This window comes from Tiliqua scincoides, chromosome 4 (assembly GCF_035046505.1).
Source record: "Tiliqua scincoides isolate rTilSci1 chromosome 4, rTilSci1.hap2, whole genome shotgun sequence".
In the NCBI taxonomy this organism is placed as follows: Eukaryota; Metazoa; Chordata; class Lepidosauria; order Squamata; family Scincidae; genus Tiliqua; species Tiliqua scincoides.
Genome location: NC_089824.1, coordinates 104,947,779 through 104,972,648, shown reverse-complemented (window position 1 = coordinate 104,972,648; position 24,870 = coordinate 104,947,779). Strand labels below are relative to the sequence as shown.

The following is a 24,870-nucleotide window of genomic DNA, read 5'->3' as shown; positions in this document are numbered from 1 at the left end:
AAGAGGAGAGACAGGGAAGCGATCCCTAGGATCGCAACCCTAAGGGAGATGAAGGGAGGGGTGCTTTCACTTACATGTAGTCAGGAAGGGTCCTGGAGGCTGCAGGAGGTGCAGGGAGCCCTCCACAGAGCTCGCAGAGGCCTGGAATCTTGAAATGGAGCAACTGCAAAGCACTTCCTGTTTGCCGGAGGTGCACTGCAATGGCTCCATTTCAAGCTTCCAAACCTCAGGGAGCCCTGTGGAAGGCTGCGCTGGGCTCCCTGCACCTCCTGCAGCCTCCAGCAGCCCTCACTGACTACAAGTAAATAAATGCACCCCCTCTTTGCCCCCTTAGGGACACGATCATGGGGATTGCTTCCCTGCCCTTGCCCCTCCCCTGCAAAGACTTACCAAGGAAGTAAAGCTCCCTCAAAGTTTGAGAACCACTGACCTAGAGAATAATTTGTGAAGCCAGCCTCACAAACAAGACAGCAGAAAAGTCTTTATTGCTTACATCAGTTGTTCCCAGACTGTGGGTCAGAACCCACCAGGGGGTCATGACTCGATTTTGGGTGTGTTGCAAAACTGACAAGCTGACAGCTGACAAAGAAAATGTACTGAGCCTTTTAGAAAGTAAAACTGAGTCACACATTTGTGTTTAGTCATGAGTAGGCAACCATGCTTTGGATTTTATTGGAGGCCAGGTGAAGGGGAATGCAAGGTCACCAGGATGGTCCTGCTCTGATGAACATGGAGCTCAACCAACATTACAGAAGGCACCCCCCATAGTAAGACAGATAAAAACAGAGGCTTGAATGGTTAGTAAAGTGATACTATTTTTTAAAGTCTTGTAAAGCTAGCTGGGTTCCAATAGAGTGACATTTTGAAAAGTCATTTCCGGAGCTAAGAAGTTTGAGAATCACATTGTATGGAATCATTGACATCATCTGAACTACCAAAATAACACATTGAAAATAAGTAGTTGGGCAGAAGAAGGATACAAGCAGTGTGAAGGTATCTATATCAGAGCAACATCTTAAAGTTCCTGCCATTCAGTCCTTTCATCACTATATTATGATACATGATTAAATTTTTCCTGCAAATAATGCAGGTTTTCTTTTTAACCTCACCTTTAATATACACCCTTCCTGTATCATTCTATTACTCTCAGCTTTGGGATGGTCCTTTTCTCAACTAACCACATTAGAAAATAGGGTCAGAAAAAGGAGGACACTCAGAGAGGCAGAACAATATGACATAATAGAACATAACATGACTATCATCTTCTCTTCTGTGACAGAATAAATGTATTGAAATGCAGACTTACAAAGAACCAGGAAGGTAGAAAAGAGAAGAAAAAGAGAACTTCATTTCAAGATCTGCAATCCAGAAACATTCCGGTCTCATCAATTAAAGTAGTTTGTACCAGAGGAAAAAGTTCAAGGCACTAAGATTTGTTATATGTTCAAATATATTTGTTATAAATATATATGTTATATTAGGAAACAAAAACATTAATTATATGAAAAGTATTCAGTGAATACTCTCACCTGGCTTGTTACATGGCTTTCCTCTGCACTAGGTGGGGCTTCTGGGGAACAGCCGTCTGAATTCCTAGAATTTACCTGAGTGTTGGGAGGCTCCATTGAAAACACAGGAATGAGAGGCCTGAGAAACCGGAATTCGCTGTTCAGAGATCCACCAGCTAAACACACTTCATAGTTGTAAGCCTGGGAAGTTGGTCCATTGCCAGAATCCACATGGTTCTCCTGGATATTAGGTCCACCGGGAAAAATAGGTGCAGAGTTATAGTTCCCTATGAACTGCCTCTGCTTCTGAATCTTCATGGCAATGAAAACCACTACAGACACCAGAAAAATAAATGAGATGGCAGCCAAGCATATGATCAGATACACAGTCAGGTTACGGTCTTCTTTGTCCTCCACAACCTCACCCTTAGGGATATCCAGCATTTTCATGTAAGGATCAGAGAAGCCATCCACCAGAAGAATGCTCAGTGTTGCAGAGGTGGACTGTGGGGGATGTCCGTTGTCTCTCACTCCCACTATCAGCTTCTGTTTGAAGGCATCTCGTTTATTAACTGGCCTCATGGTTTTCACTTCTCCATTCTGGGCCCCCACCGTGAAGAGTCCTGGCTCTGTGGCCTTCAGCAGTTCATAGGAAAGCCAAGAGTTCTGACCAGAATCTCTGTCCACTGCCACTACCTTAGTCACCAGGTAGCCTGTTTCTGCCTCTCTGGGGACCAAATCATTTGATGGGGAAGTGCCATTCTGAAGAGGATAGAGGACGAAGGGAGCATTGTCATTTTCATCCACAATCAGAATGCGAATTATCACTTCTGAGGTCAATGGAGGGGAGCCACCATCTGACGCCCTCGCAGCTGCCTGAAATTCTTTTATTTCCTCATAATCTAGAGACTGGAGGACATAAAGGTTCCCAGTTTCCAAGTTGATGGAGAGGTAGGCAGCCACAGAGCCATCACCAACTTTCCCAGGCAAGAGTGAGTATGTCACTTTTGCATTGTGTTCCATGTCCAGGTCAACAGCATGAACCGAACCTATCAAAAGACCTGGAATATTGTTTTCCCGTAAATGCATTTCATAAAGTGATGCCTGGAACACTGGTGGGTTGTCATTGACATCTGACATTTGAACATGAATTATTCTTGTTGAAGTGAGCCTGGGTGAGCCTTGGTCAGTAGCACTGATACTGATATTGTACCCAGAGACCCTTTCTCTGTCCAATGGCTGTTGAGTGATCAGTTGGTAATAATTATTCACAATGGATTTCAATACAAATGGAAGATTTATATCAATGGAGCATGTTGTCCTGCCATTATCACCAGAGTCTTGATCTGTGACCCTGAAGACCGCCACCACTGTGTTTAGGGCAGAGTCTTCTGGCAAGGGACTGGTAATGGATGTGATGGTCAACTCTGGGGCATTATCATTCTCATCCTCAACATCCACAATCACTTTGCAGTAAGCAGAGAGGCCTCCTCCATCAGTGGCTCTGATATTCATCTCATAATTTTTATTCTCTTCATAATCTATGATCCCTGCGATCATGAGTTCCCCTGTATATTTGTTCAGCTTGAATGATCTTAGTACATTCTCTCTCACTTGGCTGAAAGAATAAGTGACATCTCCATAGGAGCCTGTATCCTTGTCACTGGCTTTAACTTTAGTGACCAATGTATCCAGTGGGCTGTTTTCTGGTAGTTTCCGTTTATAGAGAGATTGTTCAAACTGAGGGAAATTATCATTGGCATCCAGAACATCAACAATAATTTGTGCTGTGCCAGTTTTGGGTGGGATTCCTTCATCAATAGCTGAAAAAATTAGAATGATCTGAGAATCTACTTCACGGTCTAATGATTTCTCTAACACTAGTCTGGCATATTTGCTACCATCACTGTGACTTTGGACATCCAGCCTAAAATATTCATTGTGACTAAGCGTGTAATTTTGAACAGAATTTTCACCTTTGTCTGGATCTTGTGCTGTGTCCAAAGGGAACTGTGTATTTATGGGTACCTGTTCTGGTATTTCAAAGTGGAATTGATTTTTGGAGAATTGGGGGGGATTGTCATTCACATCCTCTATTTCCACTTCAATTCTGTGTAGCTGCAATGGGTTGTCCAGCATGATTTCTGAGAGTAACATGCAAGGATCAGCCTGACCACACAGAGATTCTCGGTCTATTCTCTCTTTTAATATCATATCCCCAGAATTAAGATCTAGCTGGAAATATTGTTTGCTATTTTCAGAGATCAAATGAGCTCTGCGAGCTGCCAGTTCCTTGACATTCATTTTTAGGTCTTTTAGCACATTAGCCACCAGAGACCCACTTTTCTTTTCCTCAGGCACATGATAGCGGATGGACCCACACACAGCTACACACATGCAGAGAAACAGAGAGAAAGACAAAGCTTGCCTGCTCCAATGTTGCATTCCCATTGTCCCCTCCTCCAGTCACCAGGCAATCTTGATAGAGCTCTCCTTTTGTCTTCTATGTATGGATTGAAGGCAAATGTCTCCTGGATGTCTCTTGTTCATAGATTTATTTCTTGAAATGAATCCAATACCTATTTCCTTCCAAAATTTCTAAAGATTCGCTTGTATATATATGCCTGTGGCTTTCTCTTTGGAATTCCCTTGTTTAATGGCTACCGTTCTCTGAGAGAGCAGTTTATTCATAATATTCTGTGTTGTGCAATAGCACCACCTTGTGTTTGAGCTGTGTCATGACTCCCCTCAAACTTTCACAAGTCCTCCTCTGTTTTAAAACATATTTACTCATAAGAGCTTGTGTCGCTTATAATAACATTTTCAAATGGAACCCCGCTAGCTGGGGAAAAAAAATCCGCTTTTTACAATTCTGGCTCTCTTATATTTAGCTAGGCGGCAGCAAAGTTCTGCATGCTTTCCAACATGTGTCTTTCCCAGAGACTTTTGCGGGTATCCTCCATGTACATGTTTGTTTACGTTGTAAGTCCCTTGGGGCTCGGAGCTATCTTCTCATTCCTTGGCTACAATAACTGCCTTTTGAAACTTAAACATAGGTTAATAAGCAACTGTTACCCTGCACATGCCCGATCTTGTCTGATCTCAGAAGCTAAGCAGGGTCAGGCCTGGTTAGTACTTGGATGGGAGACCGCCTGGGAATACTGCGTGCTGTAGGCTTATACCAGTCTTTCGAGACTGAAGGTTGCCAACCATTATAATAAATTAGAAGATAAATTGAAATAGCTTAGGGTGCTTTACTAGAGCTTTTCCAGAGGCTGGAAACCCAAAATGAGGTAAGTGTATAGTTAAAATCACCCAAGCCCTCTTTAGATGTTTTATGGTGCACATTCCTAAACAGGTGAGAGTACTTACCAAAGCCTACAACCGATGCACTCTTGCAACCTCACTCCCACCATCCCCATAATCAGCATCAGCCCCTGTTATGCCACAACATTGAAGCAAGATGGATATCTCCCAGTGAATCTCTTCCTTGGAAAGTTCCAGTGATACACTCACAGGACGGATCTTTTTCCGTGTTGTCACTGAGGACTTATCTCAATAAAGGCACTGTTGCCAGCACAGCAGAACACACATGTGAAACCACTCAAATTTGAATGGCATGGCCTGTCCTGCAAATTCATAGTGGAGAGTCCACTAACCATCAGCCAAAGACTTTGCTCTGCCATCCTTCTCAATGGATGGTGGGGAAAGGACTGCTGTAGAAGTGATAAGTGAAACTGCCGCTCCTGTTGAATTTCTGTCTGTGTTACACTCCATCTCTGGGGATACGGTGATCAAAAACATTTTTACCTAACAGTTTTCCTTTTATGCTCAGCAAAGAGGTATCACTGCCGTGGTTGAAACTATTGCAATATATCTGGTTATTAACTATAGTACAGTACATGGCATCATGAGGAATTACACAGCTCACATTTTATACACTTTCATCATTTCCATCTCTAGCAAGTCTCTGGGGAATCTTCACCATTTGAATTCTGCCTAGATATATTCCAACCCAGTCCAAAGTCAAGCTGAGATAAAGGCAAAGTGTTGTGCATAGAGAACACTTTGTCAAGACAGCATCACAAATGGATTTCAGCACAAATGGAGGATTGATCCCAGTGGAGCATGTTGTCCTGCCATTATCACCAGAGTCTTGGGGCGCAATCCTAACCTCTTATGTAAGTGTTTTCCAACACTGACATGAGGGCAATGCAGCTCTGAGGAAAGGGAATAAACATTCCTTTACTTTGAAGAGGTCTCCGTGAGTGACTGGAGGATGCAGCACGTGTTCCATTGGCTGGAAAGCACTGACATAAGGGGTAGGGGTTAGGAACCTTGGTCTGTGACTCTGAAGACCACCACCACTATTTTCAGAGGAGAGTCTTCTGGTAAGAGACTGATGATGGATGCGATGGTCAACTCTGATCTCACAATTAAGACTGCAGAAGTCTTTATTGGTAATATTGTATGGGACATGATCTAAACTGATTTTCTCAATCATCATTTGCTCTGTAAACTGCTTTGTGAACTTTTCATTGAAAAGCAGTACATAAATACTGTTGATAATAAATTGCCAAAAAAAAAATAGAAATGGAAAATATGTTGTGGTGGCAGAAGAAGGACGCACACAGTATGAAGGCATCTATACCAGACGAATATTTTAAAACGCCTAGCACTCAGTCCTCTTACATCACTACGTTCTAACATGAGGTGAGATTTTTTTCCCATCGCAATGCCATTTTTTTACTTCACTTTAATATAAACCCTTTCTGAATCTTCCTATTGGTCTCGCCTTTTGGATGATCACTTTCCTAACTAATCACTGTGGAAAATTGAGTCAGGAAAAGAAGGAAACAGACAGAAATATATGATATTATAGTACATGCATCTGACAGATTATCAGTATCTTCTCTTCCTGAAAAAGGAACAAATGTACTGAAGTAGAGACAGAAATATACAATGGAGAAGAAAATAAGAATTTCATTTCAGAATCTGCAATCCAAGTACATTCAAGTCTCATCTATTCAATCAGATCAAATCACAGATACAGTCCATGGCCTAAAGATTAGTTACATGTTTACATATTAAGAAACATAACTGTTAATTATAAAAAAAATGTTTCAACTAATACTCTCACCTGGCTTGTTACTTGGTGCACCTCTGTACTATTCGGTACTTCTTGGGAACAGTTGGCAGAATTCCTGGGATTTACCTGAATGTTGGAAGGATCCATTGAAAACACAGGAATGAGAGGCCTGAGAAACCGGAATTCACTGTTCAGAGATCCACCAGCTAAACACACTTCATAGTTGTAAGCCTGGGAAGATGGGCCACTGCCAGAATCCACATGGTTCTCCTGGATATTAGGTCCACCAGGAAAAATAGGTGCAGAGTTACAGTTCTCTATGAACTGCCTCTGCTTCTGAATCTTCATGGCAATGAACACCACTATAGACACCAGAAAAATAAATGAGATGGCAGCCAAACATATGATCAGATACACAGTCAGGTTACGGTCTTCTTCCTCCTCCACAACTTCACCCTTTGGGGTATCCAGCATTTTCATATAAGGGTCAGAAAAGCCATCCACCAGAAGAATACTCAGTGTTGCAGAGGTGGACTGTGAGGGATGTCCGTTGTCTCTCACTCCCACTATCAGCTTCTGTTTGAAGGCATCTCGTTTGTTAACTGGCCTCATGGTTTTCACTTCTCCATTCTGGGCCCCCACCGTGAAGAGTCCTGGCTCTGTGGCCTTCAGCAGTTCATAGGAAAGCCAAGAGTTCTGACCAGAATCTCTGTCCACTGCCACCACCTTGGTGACCAGGTAGCCTGTTTCTGCTTCTCTGGGGACCAAATCATTTGATGGGGAAGTGCCATTCTGGAGAGGATAGAGGACGAAGGGGGCATTGTCATTTTCATCCACAATCAAAACACATACTGTCACTTCTGAGCTGAGTGGAGGGGAACCATTATCTGATGCCCTCACAGTTGCTTGAAATTGCTTTATCGCCTCATAATCTAGAGATTGGAGGACATAAAGGTTCCCAGTTTCCGAGTTGATGGAGAGGTAGGCAGCCACAGAGTCATCACCAACCTTCCCATGCAAGAGTGAGTAAGTCACTTTAGCATTCTGTTCTGTGTCCTGGTCAACCGCATGAATTGAACCCATCAACAGCCCAGGAATATTGTTTTCTCGTAAGTGCATTTCATAGTGTGCTGTCTGGTACACTGGGGGGTTGTCATTGACATCAGAGATTTCAACATGAATAATTCTTTTTATAGTGAGCCTGGGTGAGCCGCGGTCAGCAGTCATGATAGTGATGTTATATGCAGAGACTTTTTCTCTGTCCAGTGCCCACTGCGTCAGTAATTGGTAGTAATTATTCTCAGTGGGCTTTAATACAAAGGGCAGGTTTGTGTTGATGGTGCAGACAGTTCTTCCATTGTCTCCAGAATCTTGGTCTGTGACACTGAAAAGGGCCACCATTGTGTCTATGGGTGAATCTTCTGGCAAAGAACTGGTGATGGACATGATGGTCACCTCTGGGGCATTGTCATTCTCATCCTCAACTTCCACAACTACCTTGCAGTAAGCAGAGAGGCCTCCTCCATCAGTGGCTCTGATGTTCATCTCATAATTTTTATTCTCTTCATAGTCTATGAGCCCTGCAACAGTAAGTTCCCCAGTATTTTTGTTCAACTTGAATGATTTCAGCACATTCTCTGGCACTTCGTTAAAGGAATAAGTGACATCTCCATAGGAGCCTGTATCCTTGTCACTGGCTTTAACTTTAGTGACCAATGTATCCAGTGGGCTGTTTTCTGGTAGTTTCAGTTTATAAAGAGATTGTTCAAACTGGGGGAAATTGTCATTGGCATCCAGAACATCAACAACAATTTGTGTTGTGCTGGTTTTCTTGGGGATCCCTCCATCAATGGCTGATAAAATCAGAATAAAATGTGGATCTGCCTCACGGTCTAATGGATTATCCAGTATTAGTTCAGCATATTTGCTACCATCACTGTGACTTTGGACATCCAGCCTAAAATGTTCATTGTGACTAAGCGTGTAATTCTGAACAGCATTTTTGCCTTTGTCTGGATCTTGTGCTTTTTCCAAAGGGAATCGGGTGTTTATGGGTACCTGTTCCGGTATTTCAAAGAGGAATTGATTTTTGGAGAATTTGGGGGGATTGTCATTCACATCCTCTATTTCCACTTCAATTCTGTATAGCTGCCATGGATTGTCCAGCATGATTTCTGAGAGTAACATGCAAGGATCATTCTGACCACACAGAGATTCTCGGTCTATTCTCTCTTTTAATATTACATCCCCAGAATTAAGATCTAGCTGGAAATACTGCTTTGAGCTCTTAGAAAGCAGCCGGGCTCCCCGGGCTCCCAGCTCCTTGACATCCATTTTTAGGTCTTTTAGCACATTAGCCACCAGAGACCCACTTTTCTTTTCCTCAGGCACATGATAGCGGATGGACCCACAAAAAGCTACACACATGCAGAGAAACAGAGAGAAAGACAAAGCTTGCCTGCTCCAATGGTGCATTCCCATTGTCCCAGCCTCTCCACCAGTCACCAGGCAATCTTGATGGATCTCTCCTTTTGTCTGTGATGTACTGAAGGCAAATTTCTTCTGAATGTCTCTTGTTTGTAGATTTATTTCTGGAAATGAATCCAGTAGGTTTTTCCTTCCAAAATTCCTAAAGATTTGCTTCTATTCCTCTTCTACATCACATTCTCTTTGGAATTCCCTTGTTTAATGGCTACCGGTTCTCTCTGAGAACAGTTTGTTCAAGATAATCTGTCCTGTCTTGTGCAATAGCACCATCTTGTGTTTGAGTTTTTTCATGACCCCATTCAAACTTTCACAAGTGCCAATCAGTTATAACAGATCATCAATCATAAGAGCTTGTGTTGCCTATAAAGTCATTTTCAGATGTAAACACTGCTAGTCGGAAAAGTGACACCTTTTTAAAATGCTGGATCTCTCATATGTAGCGGGACGACAACAAAGTTCCCTAGTTCTTCCAGTTTTTATTTTTCCCCAAAGGTTTTTGTAGCTACCTAGCCTGTATGTGTTTGTTTACATTGTAAGCTTCCTTGGGGCTGGGAACTATCTCCTCATTCCTATGCTATGATAACAGCCTTTTGAAACCCTTTCTTGAACATCAGTCAGTAAATATTCTAAATCATGGGTGGCCAACCAGTGGCACGTGTGCCACTAGTGGTACGTGGACTCAAAGTGGTACACACAAAATCACCTTTTTTTTGGTATAACATTTAAATAACAACAAGGAAAGCACCACAGGAGTTTACTATTTGCTTGATGTCTTTGCTACTCTTTACACAACACACCCCCAAGTTTCTAATGCTGCATTGGGTGCACTCCATGCAACCATGCCTACTCTGCTTGATTTGCTCTGGTTGGAAAGGCAAGAAAAAAATGACAGACAGGAGAGAAACAAGAGGGCAGATGTTCATGTGCAGCATTCCACTAACTAGCAGGTCACTTGTTTAACCTAAGAAGTCTGGTATTGGTGGAGTGCTCAAGAAGCTATGGGCAGGCTGTAGAAGGCGATGGGTGCTGAGTGGGACAAAACAGATTTACCAAGGAGATAAGCAAAGCACAGGTGGTTAAGCCGGGTGGAGACACCATCTTCAACCACAAAGAGATCCTGGCTAAGATCATCTTTGAGAACAAAAAGGTTAGCAGGCAAAGGGCTGTCCTTGAACTTGGAGGCTCTAGTGAGCTACTGCGGTAATCAACAAAAGCGACATAAAGTTGGAGTGGCACATTCAATATTCTCTACTTAAAGAGTGGCACATGGTGTGTTGTGGGTTGGCCACCCCTGTTCTAAATCATAAATTAGAAGACACCCCCATCAACATCAGTCCCTGTTATGACACAAGTGCTGAACATTGGGGGTGATGGACATCTCCTAGTGGCTCTCTTCCTTGGAATGTTCCAGTGATACAATCACAGGAAAGATCTTTTCCCATGTTGTCACTGAGGGCTTATCTCATCAAAGTCACTGTTGCCAGCACAGCAGAACACACAAATGAAACCACTCAGAACTAGAATGGCACGGCCTGCCCTGCAAATTCATAGCAGATTGTCCACCAACCATCAACCAAAGCCTTTGCTCTGCTATCCTTCACAATGGATGGTGGGGAAAGGACTGCTGTAGGAGTGATAGGTGAAACCGCTGCTCTTGCTGAATTTCTGTCTGTTACACTCCATCTCTGGGGATATGGTGATCAAAAGTTTTTTTACCTAACAGTTTTCCTTTTATGCTCAGTATAGAGGTATCACTGCCATGGTGGAAACTACTGGAATATATCTGGTTATTTACTAGAGTACACTACATCACATCATGAGAAAGTACACAGCTCACATTGTATACACTTTCATCATGTACATCTCTCGCAAGTCTCTTGGGAGTCTTCACCATTTGAATTTCTGGGGATATGGTGATTGACTAGTGGTTTTACGTACTATCATGTTCAGCCAAGGGGTATCACTGCCATGGTTGAAATTATAGGGATATACCTGAATATTGACTATAGTACACTACACGGCATCATAAGAACATAAGAAGAGCCCTGCTGGATCAGGCCGAAGGCCCATCTAGTTCAGCTTCCAGTTCAGCTTCCTGTATCTCACAGTGGCCCACCAAATGCCTCAGGGAGCACACAAGACAAGAGACCTGCATCTAGGTGCCCCCCTCCCCCGCATCTGGCATTTTGATGCAATGAGGAAGTGCACAGCTCACACTGTATACACTTTCATCATGTACACCTCTAGCAAGTCTCTGGGGAAATGTCACCACTTAAATTTCTGCCTAGATATAATCCAACAAAGCCCACAATCAAGCTGAAAGATCAAGGCAAAGTGTTGCTGCCTAGAGAATAATTTGTGAAGGAAGTATCACAAATGAGACTGCAGAAAAGTCTTAATTGCTGACATAGTATGAAATTATTGGCATCATATAAACTGCCAAAAGAAGACATTGAAAATATGTTGTGGTGTCAGAAGAAGGACGCAAAGAGTGTGAAGGCATCTATATCAGAGCACCACCTAGCACTCAGTCAACTTTCATCACTATATTCTAACATGAGGTTAGATTTTTCCCAACACAATGCCATTTTTTGACCTCACCTTAAATATAAACCCTTCATGTATCTTCCTATTGGTCTCAACTTTTGGCTGATCCCTTTCCTCACAAATCACTGTGGAAAATTGAGTCAGGAAAAGAAGGAAACAGGCAGGCAGAAATATATGACATTATAGTACATACATCTGACAGATTATCATTATCTTCTCTTCCTGAAAAAGAAAAAATATACTGAAGTCGAGAGTTAAACAGAAAGATAAAGACATAAAAGAAAAAAATGAGAAATTCATTTCAGAATCTGATATCCAAGCATATTCATCTATTCAATCAGATCAAATCAGATAAATTCCATGGCCTAGAGATTAGTTACATGTTTCAATATTAACTTGAGAAACATAACTGTTATTATATAAAAGGTTTTCAACTAATACTCTCACCTGGCTTGTTACTTGGTGTTCCTCTGCACTACTTAGGACTTCCTGGGCACAGCCAGCTGAATTCCTGGGATTTACCTGAACATTGGAAGGATCCATTGAAAACACAGGAATGAGAGGCCTGAGAAACCGGAATTCACTGTTCAAAGATCCACCAGCTAAGCACACTTCATAGTTGTAAGCCTGGGAAGATGGGCCACTGCTAGAATCCACATGGTTCTCCTGGATATTAGGTCCACCAGGAAAAATAGGTGCAGAGTTACAGTTCTCTATGAACTGCCTCTGCTTCTGAATCTTCATGGCAATGAACACCACTACAGACACCAGAAAAATAAAAGAGATGGCAGTCAAGCATATGATCAGATACACAGTCAGGTTACGGTCTTCTTCCTCCCCCACAACTTCACCCTTTGGGGTATTCAGCATTTTCATGTAAGGGTCAGAAAAGCCATCCACCAGAAGAATACTCAGTGTTGCAGAGGTGGACTGGGGAGGGTGCCCGTTGTCTCTCACTCCCACAATCAGCTTCTGTTTGAAGGCATCTCGTTTCGTAACAGGCCTCATGGTTTTCACTTCTCCATTCTGGGCCCCCACCATGAAGAGTCCTGGCTCTGTGTCCTTCAGCAGTTCATAGGAGAGCCAAGAGTTCTGACCAGAATCTCTGTCCACTGCCACCACCTTGGTGACCAGGTAGCCTGTTTCTGCTTCTCTGGGGACCAAATCATTTGAAGAGGAAGTGCTGTTCTGGAGAGGATAGAGGACGAAGGGGGCATTGTCATTCTCATCCACAATCAGAACTCGGACTATCACTTCTGAGCTGAGTGGAGGGGAGCCACCATCTGATGCCCTCACAGTTGCTTGAACTTCTTTTATCTCCTCATAATCCAGAGACCGGAGAACATACAGGTTCCCAGTGTCAGAGTTGATGGAGAGGTAGGTAGTCACAGAGCCATCACCGACCTTCCCAGGCAAGAGAGAGTAAGTTACTTTTGCATTCTGTTCTGTATCCAGATCTACAGCATGGACTGAACCCACCAACAGACCTGGAATATTATTTTCCCGCAACTGCATTTCATAGAATGCTCTTTGAAAATCGGGGGAGTTATCATTGATATCTGAGATTTGAACATGAATTATTCTTGATGAAGTGCGCCTGGGTGATCCTCGGTCAGCAGCCATGATAGTGACGTTATATGCAGAGACTTTTTCTCTGTCCAGTGCCCTTTGCGTCAGTAATTGGTAATAATTATTCTCAGAGGTCTTTAATACAAAGGGCAAGTTTGTGTTGATGGTGCAGGCAGTTCTTCCATTGTCTCCAAAGTCTTGATCTGTGACACTTAGAAGAGCTACCACTGTGTCTGGGGGAGAATCTTCTGGCAAGGAACTGGTGATGGACATGATGGTCACCTCTGGGGCATTGTCATTCTCATCCTCAACCTCCACAATGACTTTGCAGTAAGCAGAGAGGCCTCCTCCATCAGTGGCTCTGATGTTCATCTCATAATTTTTATTCTCTTCATAGTCTATGAGCCCTGCAACCATAAGTTCCCCAGTATTTTTGTTCAACTTGAATGATTTCAGCACATTCTCTGGTGCTTCATTAAAAGAATAAGTGACATCTCCATAGGAGCCTGTATCCTTGTCACTGGCTTTAACTTTAGTGACCAATGTATTCAGTGGGATGTTTTCTTGCAGTTTCAGTTTATAGAGAGATTGTTCAAACTGAGGGAAATTATCATTGGCATCCAGAACATCAACAATAATTTGTGTTGTGCCGGTTTTCTTGGGGATTCCTCCATCAACAGCTGAGAATGTTAGAATAAGCTGCGGATCTACTTCACGGTCTAATGGTTTCTCCAATACTAGTTCGGCATATTTGCTGCCATCTCTGTGTCTTTGCACATCCAACCTAAAATGTTCATTGTGACTAAGTGTATAATTCTGAACAGCATTTTCACCTTTGTCTGGATCTTTTGCTGTTTCCAAAGGGAATCGTGTATTTATGGGTACCTGTTCTGGTATTTCAAAGTGGAATTGATTTTTGGAGAATTTGGGGGGATTGTCATTCACATCCTCTATTTCTACTTCGATTCTGAATAGCTGCAAAGGATTATCTAGCATGATTTCTGAGAGCAACATGCAAGGATCAGCCTGACCACACAGAGATTCTCGGTCTATTCTCTCTTTTAATATCACATCTCCAGAATTAAGATCTAGCTGAAAATACTGCTTTGAGCTCTTAAAAGCCAATCCGGCTCTTCGTGCTGCCAGCTCCTTGACATCCATGTTTAGGTCTTTTAGCACATTAGCCACCAGAGACCCACTTTTCTTTTCCTCAGGCACCCGATAGCGGATGGACCCACACACAGCTACACACATGCAGAGAAACAGAGAAAAAGACAAAGCTTGCCTGCTCCAATGATGCATTCCCATTGTCCCAGCCTCACTCAAGTCACCAGGTAATTTTGATGGATCTCTCCTTTAGTCTGCGATGTATACCGAAGGCAAAAGTCCCCTGGATGTCTCTTGTTTGTAGATGTATTTTTGGAAAAGGTTTCAATAGCTTTTTCCTTGTAAGATTTCCTGAAGATTCGCTTGTATAAATATCTGTGGCCTTAGGAATTCCCTTGCTTAATGGCTACTGTGCTCTGGGAGAGCAGTTTTTCCATGGTAGTCTGTTCTGTGTTGTGCAATAGCACCACCTTGTGTTTGAGTTATGTCATGACTCCCTTCAAACTATTCCACAAACCAATTTAAAAGGAGCATCAAAAATTAGAGCTTGTGTTTCTTATAACATTTTCACAATTCCCATTAAGTAATAAGGCACCTTCAAATAGTTCTGGCTCTCTTAGATTTAGCAGGGAGATAACAAAGATCCCTATTAATCCCAGCTTGTGAGTTTTCAAGAGGCTTCTGCTGGTATCTTCATTGTATGTCGGTGTTTGTTTACACTGTAAGCCTCTTTGGGCAGGGAAACATCTTCTCAATCCTTTGCTACATGAAATTATCATCTTGTATTTTTGTTGCGTGAAGCTTTTTCTTGAACATCAGTAAATAAATATTCTAAATCCTAAATTAGAAGACAATGAATAACCAGAAGTTTCCCCTCTTTTATTGAGCAGGGGAAGGGCAACTCTCCCTCTTCATCCCAGCATGGCATATTTTCCAGTGGCTCTTGCTCACGGCTCTTCTGCATTTTTTTTAAGCGTGAAAGTCCTTTGGGGACAGGGACATTTATTGATTTATTTCTATGCAAATTGCCTTGTCAATTACTATGCTCAAAATAGATATATTAATATTATTAATATTATACTATACAAGGGTGATTTTCAATAAGCTGGAAACCCAAAGCGAAGTGCATATATGGTTAAAGGCCTCCAGCCCTCTTCAGATGTTTTTTGGTGCACATTCCTCTACTGGTTTGACTGCACGGCAAATTCTACAACCCCTTGCATTCTTACAGCCCTGTCTCTACCCTCCCATGATCAGTTCAGTCCCTGTTATGCAGCAACAAAGTGCTGAACCTGGGAAGAGATGGATATCTTCCAGTGGTTCTCTTCATTGGAATATTCCAGAGTGACAATCACAGGAAGGATTTTTTCCCTATTGTTAGTGATTGCAGGATTATCTCAATTTACAGCCAATCTTGTGCTGTTCAGCGCCAGCACTCCAGCCCCACCACCAGTACCTAGCATTGTAAAAGTTCTGTAAGGCGCTCCAGTGCCTATGGTGAACCTACTGCACTGGAAAAGAGGTCAGCGCCAGTTGGTGCTGGGCGTCTGCACGAGGACACATTGCTGGAGCACTGGGAGGTACGTTTCCCTGCTGGGTGGCACAGAAGCCTTCAGGGGCAGTGGGAGGGTGGGGGAAGAAGGAGAAGGTGTGGTAAGACAGGCCAGAGAGTGGATCTGTCCCAGGAAGGGAACAGAGATGGGTGCTTTTCCAAATCCTATGTCACCTCCCGAGCCATGTCACCCAGGTTTCCTTGGTTCTGCGCCAGCTCAGGAGCTGATTTGCTTGAGGTTCCTTTACCCTGAGGAGACCTTTGGCACACTCCCTGTCCCCGTAGGATACAATGACAGCCATTTTGGCATTGCTGTACCTTGCGGCAGCACTGAACCATAGGTTTGGGCTGTAAGGGACTGTTGCCAGCACAGCAGAACCCTCAAGTGAAACCACTGAGACCCAAAAAGGAATAGCCTTCCCTGCAAACTCATGGTTGAGACCATCAACCACAGCCTTTGCTTTGCCATCCATCTCAATGGTGTTAGGGAGAGGACTTCTTTTGGAGTGATAGGTAAACCCCTAGGTAAAACTGCTGTTCCTACTGAATTTCTGTTTCTGTTAGACTTCATCTCTGCAGGCATGGTGATCTAACACTTCCTTGATTAGTTTAACCAAGACAGTAGCACTTCTTTAGTTGAAACTACAGGGATGTATCTGGATATTTACTAAGGTACATAGCATTGTGAGGAAGCCCTGGCATGGTACGTGCATTTATCATATGCATCTATAGCCTGGGGAAACATCATCACTTAAATTTCTGCCTTGATATATTACTTCCCAGCCCCAAGTCAAAATGAAAGATCAAGGCAAAGATGGCTAGAGAATCACTTGTGAATCCAGTACCACAAACGAAACTGCAGAAAAGTCTTTACTGCTAACATTGTATGGAATTATTGACATCATGTGAACTGTCCAAAGAAGACATTGAAAATATGTTGTGAGGAACAGAACAAGGATGCAAACAGTGAGAAGGCATCTATACCAGAGCAGCATTTTGCAGCTTCTACCACTCAGTCCTCTTTCGCCACTACATTTTGACCCATGATTTGATTCCCCCCACATAATCATAGAATCATAGAGTTGGAAGGGGCCTTATAGGTCATCTAGTCCAACCCCCTGCCTTAGGCAGGAAATCCTCTGAGAGCACCTCCAACAGGTGCTTGTCGAGCTTCTGCTTGAATATCTCTAGTGAAGGAGATAGTGATAATGTGGATCTCCTTTTATATACACCCTTCCTGTAACATCCTTCTGTTCTCAGCTTTTGGATGGTCCCTTTCCTAATTACCACATTGGAAAATAGTCAGGAAAAGAAGAAAGACACACTGACAGGCAGAACCATATGACATCATAGTGCACACAACTGATTCATTATCATAATCTTCTCCTCCTGTAAAGGAACTAATGAACTCCAGTATAGAGTTACACCGAAACAGGGAGGCAGGAAAGAGAAGAAAAAGATAATTTCATTTCAAAACCTACAATCCAAGTACATTCAAGTCTCATCTATTCAATCAGATCAAATCACAGATACATTCCATGGCATAGAGATTAGTTACAGGTTCAAATATTAGGAAGCATAAATAGAAAGGACTGAACAAATACTCTCACCTGGTTTGCTACGTCATTTTCTTCTGCCCCACTTGGGGCTTCTTGGGAACAGCCGTCTGAATTCCTGGGATTTACCTGACTGTTAGGAGGCTCCATTGAAAACACAGGAATGAGAGGCCTGAGAAACCGGAATTCACTGTTCAGAGACCCACCAGCTAAGCACACTTCATAGTTGTAAGCCTGGGAAGATGGGCCACTGCCAGAATCCACATGGTTCTCCGGGATATTAGGTCCACAAGGAAAAATAGGTGCAGAGTTATAGTTCCCTATGAACTGCCTCTGCTTCTGAATCTTCATGGCAATGAACACCACTACAGACACCAGAAAAATAAATGAGATGGCAGCCAAGCATATGATCAGATACACAGTCAGGTTACGGTCTTCTTCCTCCTCCACAGCTTCACTCTTAGGCATATCCAGCATTTTCATATAAGGGTCAGAAAAGCCATCCACCAAAAGAATGCTCAGTGTTGCAGAGGTGGACTGGGGAGGGTGCCCATTGTCTCTCACTCCCACTATCAGCTTCTGTTTGAAGGCATCTCGTTTGTTAACTGGCCTCATGGTTTTCACTTCTCCATTCTGGGCCCCCACTGTGAAGAGTCCTGGCTCTGTGGCCTTCAGCAGTTCATAGGAAAGCCAAGAGTTCTGACCAGAATCTCTGTCCACTGCCACCACCTTGGTGACCAGGTAGCCTGTTTCTGCCTCTCTGGGGACCAAATCATTTGATGGGGAAGTGCCATTCTGAAGAGGATAGAGGATGAAGGGGGCATTGTCATTTTCATCCACAATCTGAACTCGAACTATCACTTCTGAGCTAAGTGGTGGGGAACCACCATCTGATGCCTTCACAGTTGCTTGAAACTCTTTTATCTCCTCATAATCCAGAGCCTGGAGGATGTACAAGTTCCCAGTTTCCGAGTTGATGGAGAGGTAGGCAGTCACAGAGCCATCACCAACTTTCCCAGGCAAGAGTGAGTATGTCACTTTTGCATTCTTCTCCATGTCCAGGTCAACAGCATGGACTGAACCCATCAGCAGCCCTGGAATATTGTTTTCTTGTAAGTACATTTCATAAAGTGATACCTGGAACACAGGTGGGTTGTCATTGACATCTGAGATTTGAACATGAATTATTCTTGTGGAGGTGAGCCTGGGAGAACCTCGGTCAGTGGCCAAGATGGTAACATTATACCCTGAGACTAGTTCTCTGTCCAGTGGCTGTTGGGTGACCAGTTGATAATATTTATTCACAATGGATTTCAACACAAATGGAAGATTTATCTCAGTGGAGCACATTGTCCTGCCATTATCACCAGAGTCTTGATCTGTGACCCTGAAGACCGCCACCACTGTGTTTAGGGCAGAGTCTTCTGGCAAGGGACTGGTGATGGATGTGATGGTCAACTCTGGGGCATTATCATTCTCATCCTCAACATCCACAATGACTTTGCAGTAAGCAGAGAGGCCTCCTCCATCAGTGGCTCTGACGTTCATCTCATAATTTTTATTCTCTTCATAGTCTATGAGCCCTGCAATTGTAAGTTCACCAGTATTTTTATTCAACTTGAATGATCTCAGCACATTCTCTGGCGCTTCACTAAAAGAATAAGTGACATCTCCATAGGAACCAGTATCCTTGTCACTGGCTTTAACCTTAGTGACCAGTGTGTCCAGTGGGCTGTTTTCTGGTAGTTTCAATTTATAGAGAGAATCTTCAAACTGGGGGAAATTATCATTGGTGTCCAGAACATCAACAACAATCTGTGCGGTACCTGTTCTCTTGGGGATTCCTTCATCAACAGCTGAGAATGTTAAAATGATCTGTGGATCTACTTCACGGTCTAATGGTTTCTCCAATACTAGTTCCGCATATTTGCTACCATCACTTTGACTTTGCACATCCAGCCTAAAATGTTCATTGTGACTAAGTGTATAATTCTGAACAGCATTTTCACCTTTGTCTGGATCTTGTGCTTTTTCCAAAGGGAATCGGGTGTTTATGGGTACCTGTTCCGGTATTTCAAAGAGGAATTGATTTTTGGAGAATTTGGGGGGATTGTCATTCACATCCTCTATTTCCACTTCAATTCTGTGTAGCTGCCATGGATTGTCTAGCATGATTTCTGAGAGTAACATGCAAGGGTCACTCTGACCACACAGAGATTCCCTGTCTATTCTCTCTTTTAGTATCACATCCCCAGAACTACGATCTAGCTGGAAATATTGTTTGGTATTTTCTGAAATCAAATGAGCTCTACGAGCTGCCAGCTCCTTGACATCCATGTTTAGGTCTTTCAGCACATTAGCCACCAGAGACCCGCTTTTCTTTTCCTCAGGCACCCGATAGTGAATGGACCCACACACAGCTACACACATGCAGAGAAACAGAGAGAAAGAAAAAGCTTGCCTGCTCCAATGGTGCATTCCCATTGTCCCAGCCTCTCCTCATGTATATATAGAAGGCAAAAGTCTTCTGGATGTCTCTTGTTTGTAGATTTATTTATGGAAATGGATCAAATCTCTTGTTCCTTCCACTGATTCTGAAGATTCCTCTGTATATATATTGGTGGCCTTTCTCTTTGGAATTGTCTTGTCTAATGGCTGCTGCTCTTCGGGAAAGCAGTTTGTGCATGACAAGATGCTCTGTGTTGTGCAATAGCACCACCTTGTGTTTGAACTATAGTATGGCCACCAGAAACTTTTCCACATGTCTATATACTGCACTTAGAAAGATCATAATTAGAGATTGCATTATTTGTAATATTTCCTAGTTTTTCTACTCTTAACCCCATTTGATATATAAAAGAGACTAATCTGACTGTTTCATGGAGACTCCAATACACTCAAGAATTGGCTGAACAGTTCTTATGCATATAGAGAACATATAGACAGGTGTGCTAGTCAGCCAGTGAAACAGTAAACTGAGCATGGCACCTTCTAGTACACTTCAGGGTCCCATATGGAGGAGAGGACAAACTTAACTGGTACAATGTAAGAACAAATTGATGGTGTTGGCCATGCACCTAGGACTGGAGATGATTGAAGTAGACCCTCCTGTGTTGACAACATCTATACTAATGCTTGTGGGGTCTAGCAACCACAGTGGCAGGTGGCTAACTACAGATGATTTAGTAGGGTAGATTAAGAGAGAGGTTTGCAGCCACGTTGACATGTGAGAACATAATTGAACATGAAAGTCAAGTGTTCAACCAGGCTTCTGTGGTTACCAGTTCAATAGCAGGCTTCTCAAGTTCAGCAGTATGTTAGGTCTTTCTTTTCAGGAGTCTTCAAGCTCCGTTTGTGCCACACCAGTCCCAGATCTGCCTGTGTTTCTTGTCAGCCACTATGGATCTACCACTCCAATCTTTCACTGGGCCTTCATCCCTTTCATTAGGCCTCAGTCCCCCTGCCACTTTGCAGCATGTAGCCATGCTTATAGAGGCTGCACTGTGTGCCATGGTGTGGGCAAAATCAAACTGCTGGCAGGAGGTGGGGGGCTAGACATGCTATAGTGTTATGGAGTGGGGGGGCACAAACCATTTTGCTGACATATATCTGAAGACAGAAAAGGGGTTTGGAGGTTTTAAAATGAGAGGATATGATCCTACATGTGCGACTACAGTCAGAACCACCTCCACTCTCCCTCAACACATTCCCCAGTTCCTCCCCCAAAATGCCTTATTACTCCCACTCCCCAACCACAGCCCAGCCCCCACACCAGCTTACCTACTCTGATGGAAGCTGCTGGCTGCATGCGCAAGCCTCTGGTGCTACTGTTGCTGCTCTGCTCAGAAATAGCTGCCGTTATCGCACTCCATGCATTGTCGGCAGCCAATTTATGACAGTGGAACAGTGTCCTGCTGTGGTAAACGATAGGATTGGGCAGTAGGTTCCCTGCATATGTATTGGTTTGGATCCATAGGTCTGTACGGAAGGTGAAATGGACGTTGCTCAAAAACATTCAGCTCTTGCCGGCTGAGCACTACTGCACCTGCTGGAATGCACTACTAAAGAGGTGTTGTGTCTGCGCAAAAATACTGATACCGCCATCTATAACTTGGGCATCCCTAACTTGGATGTCTGTAACTCAGGGAGTTAGCATACATTGTTTTAGCAACAAAATCTTCCAGGAGAGGACAAGACAATATTTAATAGCACACAAGAAAAGAGTCATGAATTTTAGGGATAAAAATGCAAATTTTGGGAAGCAGACATTTTGAGCAAGCACTTTATTATGAAAAGAAAGAAGCCCCTCCCATCCAAACACCCATGATTGGCATCCAGAGGGGACCGTTCCATGCTTGTGACCTATTTGCCCAAACAATGAGATGCTCCAGGTGCTGCAGCACAACCCAGGCTTGGACTCCTGTTGGAAGAGAGATCACTGAAGGCTTACAGTTTCTTTGCAATATTTGCTTTACTGACAAACATACAGGTTTGAGCCTTGGATGGAGTTTGGCAGCATGCTCCTGCAAGCTACCTGTCTCTTCCAAACACTTTCATAATCCAGAAGTTGGAGGGCATGCAGATTTCCACTTTCAGAATCTATTGAGATATAGGGTGACACAGATCCATCTTTGATTTTCCCAGGCCAAAAATGAATAGATCACTGTGGCATTCTGCTCAACGTCGAAATCAACAGCATGGACTAAGCCAATCAACAGACTCTGAATATTATTTTCCCTTAACTGCATTTCATACAGTGACTCGTCAAACACTGGGGAGTTGTCACTGACATCCAAGATCTGAACATTAATGATTCTCACTGAAGTGAGCATGGGAGAGCTCTCCACAGTGGCTGTGATTATGATGTTATACTCTGAGATCTTCTCTCTGCCAGTGGCCTTTGTGTCACTAACAGGTAATCATTTCCAAGAGAGGGTTTTTAAGAAAAAGTCAGGTTTGTCTCAATGATGCAGGTGACTTGGCCACTAACCCCAGAGTCCCAGTCTGTGTCTCTGAAAAAGGCCACCACCGTCTCTGGTGGAGAATCCTTAGCTAATGGGTTAGTAATGGAAGTTACAATCACTTCTGGTGCATTGTTATTCTGGTCTGTGACTTCTACAAGAAGTTTGCAGTGTCCTGAGAGAAACCTCTTCAATCAGAAGCTTGTATGTCCATTTCATACGATGTGCGTCATCAACAAGTCCGGAAAGCCGACCTCTCCTATACTTGAATCTAACTGAAACATTCTGAGCAACTTTGAAGCTATTTAAATGAAAGAATAGAGCTTTGGAACCTTGATCCAATTTGCTAGCTTCAGCCTTGGCTACAAGAGTTCTCCAACTATTTTCCATTATTCACTTTATACATAAACTTACTAAACTTTGAAAAATTGTCATTGTTGTCTAGAATAATGGCACATACTTGAGCAGTCCCTGTTCTCTGTGGTATCTCCCCATCATTAAAGTCAGCATGACCTCCGCCTCCTGTTCTTGGTCTAAAGATTTCTCTCACACTAACTCTGCACATTTGCCGTCATCCCCACGAGTCTGAACGTTCAACCAAAATACATATTGCTGCTGAGTTTGTATGACTGAATGCCATTTGTCTGTGAATCCGGATCTTGGGCTCTTTCCAGAAGGAAGCAAGTGTTTGTGGAAATCTGTTCAGGCATTTCTGAAATCATCACATTTTTAAAAACATTGTCCTTCATATCCTGTATTCATATTTCAATTCTGTGTAACTCACCTAGAGGGTTTTCCAGTACACTTGCTGACTGTAACACATGTGGGTCATTGTTTCACAGAGAAGCTCTCTGTCTATTCTCTCCTTTATAACCGCATTCCCAGAGTGAGGGTCCATCTGGAAATACTGTTGGAAGTTTTTAGAAAACCAGATTATCCCTACCAGCAGACAGTTCCTTTACATCCACTTTTTCTTTCCTCAGGCAGGCAATGTAGTAGATGGTCTCACATGTCCCGCCCCCCCAACATGGATACAGAACAAAAACTGTACCTGGCCTTTCCCATGGTCTTTCTTTCTTTCACTGTTGTGGCTGCTTCCATTTTCTTTGCAAAGATAATGCTGCCAGGAAAATTCTTTTCTCTTGTAAAGAAGATGTAAGCTAAAGAAACTATCACCTTTCTTTCTCTCCCATCAGTTGTAGATAACTTCCTCCCCTCACTTCCTTTTTTCGGTGTTTCAGTGACTGAGTTCAAGAAATAGTGCTATTAAATTAGACTCTTCAAGCCATTCCTTTTGGGGGCAATTCTGCCATCTTGTGGCCTTCATGGAATATAATTTCCCAAATATTTCAAACTTGTATCAGCTTAAAAGCATTGATGGTCATCGCCTGTACAGTACAATGATATATATATCCTCCCAGACAATTTTCACTTCTGTTGAGTCTAGAAATTCCAGTCCCTCCGGAGGCAGTTCGCACACGTTACCACTTGACCTACCCATAGTAGGAATTTACTTCTTATTTTTCAAGAAAATCAGTACATTATTGACATTGCTGTTATTTTCTGCTTATCTTTCCACTTTTCATTTGGAAAAATGTCTTCTGGAATTCTTTATCCCCAGCCACAGCACTGCTAATCTTCTTCACCAATATATTCATATTTTATTAATATGATTTGGTTTGACTTTTTCTTTGGGGAGGAGTTGAGTAGGGTGATTGTCTCTGATAGTTCATTCTTACTTTCATGAATGTGCTCCCTTTGAAAATTATGTCATCTAGTACATTCTTTTTAATGGAACAATCATAAATGTTGGATAGCTGGGTGGAGAGAGAGAGAGAGAGAGAGAGAGAGAGAGAGAGAGAAGTTGTACTTTATCCACCTAAAAGAAACGAGAGTGCTGGTCGTGAAGGGGGGAATGAAACCCCAATATACTGCATACATAGAAAAGATTTCATTTTTAAAACTATTAAATAAGGAGCATAACAAAGCAGAATTGGCTCAACTGTCCAACATATCCTTTATTTCTCTACAGAATTTCAGATACCTTGAGGACACAATAAAGTTCTAGTTCTTTCCTCAGAACTAGAGTGTTCCACAGAAAGAATAGGAAACAGAGCCCTGAGAAATTCTCTGTTCAGAGATTCACCAGTTAAGCAAATACCAGAGTGGAAAAATGAACCAGTGCCAGAATCCACACCATTATCACATCCACTAAGTCCAAGAAAGAAATCAGTTGGTGCAGAAACAATGGTTTCTTCATTTTGATGAAACTAACAGCAGCACAGAATCCCCCCAGAATAAAAGAGATGGCAGTCTAATAAATCAAAACATGCACAGTCCAGGTATCCTGTAACTTCTTCTCAGTGAACTGCATTTAAGGATCAGCAAACTCATTCACCAGAAGTATATGTCATGTCATAGAACTGGGCGTCTGTTATCTCTGATTAGGACAACTATTGCACTGCATCTTATTCATTAATTGGACTTGTGATTT

General features: G+C 42.8%; 4 protein-coding genes across 4 annotated transcripts; all 4 read right to left on the bottom strand.

Moving 5' to 3' along the window:
* Window positions 1-1,493: 1,493 nt before the first annotated feature.
* On the bottom strand, window positions 1,494-5,312 carry LOC136648394 (protocadherin beta-16-like). The gene is made up of 2 exons (XM_066624501.1): window positions 5,168-5,312; window positions 1,494-3,895 (listed from the first exon to the last, which is right to left on the bottom strand). Exons 1-2 carry the CDS (start codon window positions 5,310-5,312, stop codon window positions 1,494-1,496), a joined length of 2,547 nt encoding a protein of 848 aa, XP_066480598.1.
* Window positions 5,313-5,467: 155 nt separating this feature from the next.
* Window positions 5,468-9,024, bottom strand: LOC136648392 (protocadherin beta-16-like). The gene is made up of 2 exons (XM_066624500.1): window positions 6,649-9,024; window positions 5,468-5,539 (listed from the first exon to the last, which is right to left on the bottom strand). Exons 1-2 carry the CDS (start codon window positions 9,022-9,024, stop codon window positions 5,468-5,470), a joined length of 2,448 nt encoding a protein of 815 aa, XP_066480597.1.
* A 2,787-nt stretch (window positions 9,025-11,811) lies between these two features.
* Window positions 11,812-14,508, bottom strand: LOC136648391 (protocadherin beta-16-like). The gene is made up of 2 exons (XM_066624499.1): window positions 12,079-14,508; window positions 11,812-11,853 (listed from the first exon to the last, which is right to left on the bottom strand). Exons 1-2 carry the CDS (start codon window positions 14,506-14,508, stop codon window positions 11,812-11,814), a joined length of 2,472 nt encoding a protein of 823 aa, XP_066480596.1.
* Window positions 14,509-17,421: 2,913 nt separating this feature from the next.
* Window positions 17,422-19,899, bottom strand: LOC136648390 (protocadherin beta-16-like). The gene has a single exon (XM_066624498.1). The coding sequence runs from the start codon at window positions 19,897-19,899 to the stop codon at window positions 17,422-17,424; it is 2,478 nt and encodes an 825-aa protein (XP_066480595.1).
* Between the last annotated feature and the right edge of the window lie 4,971 nt (window positions 19,900-24,870).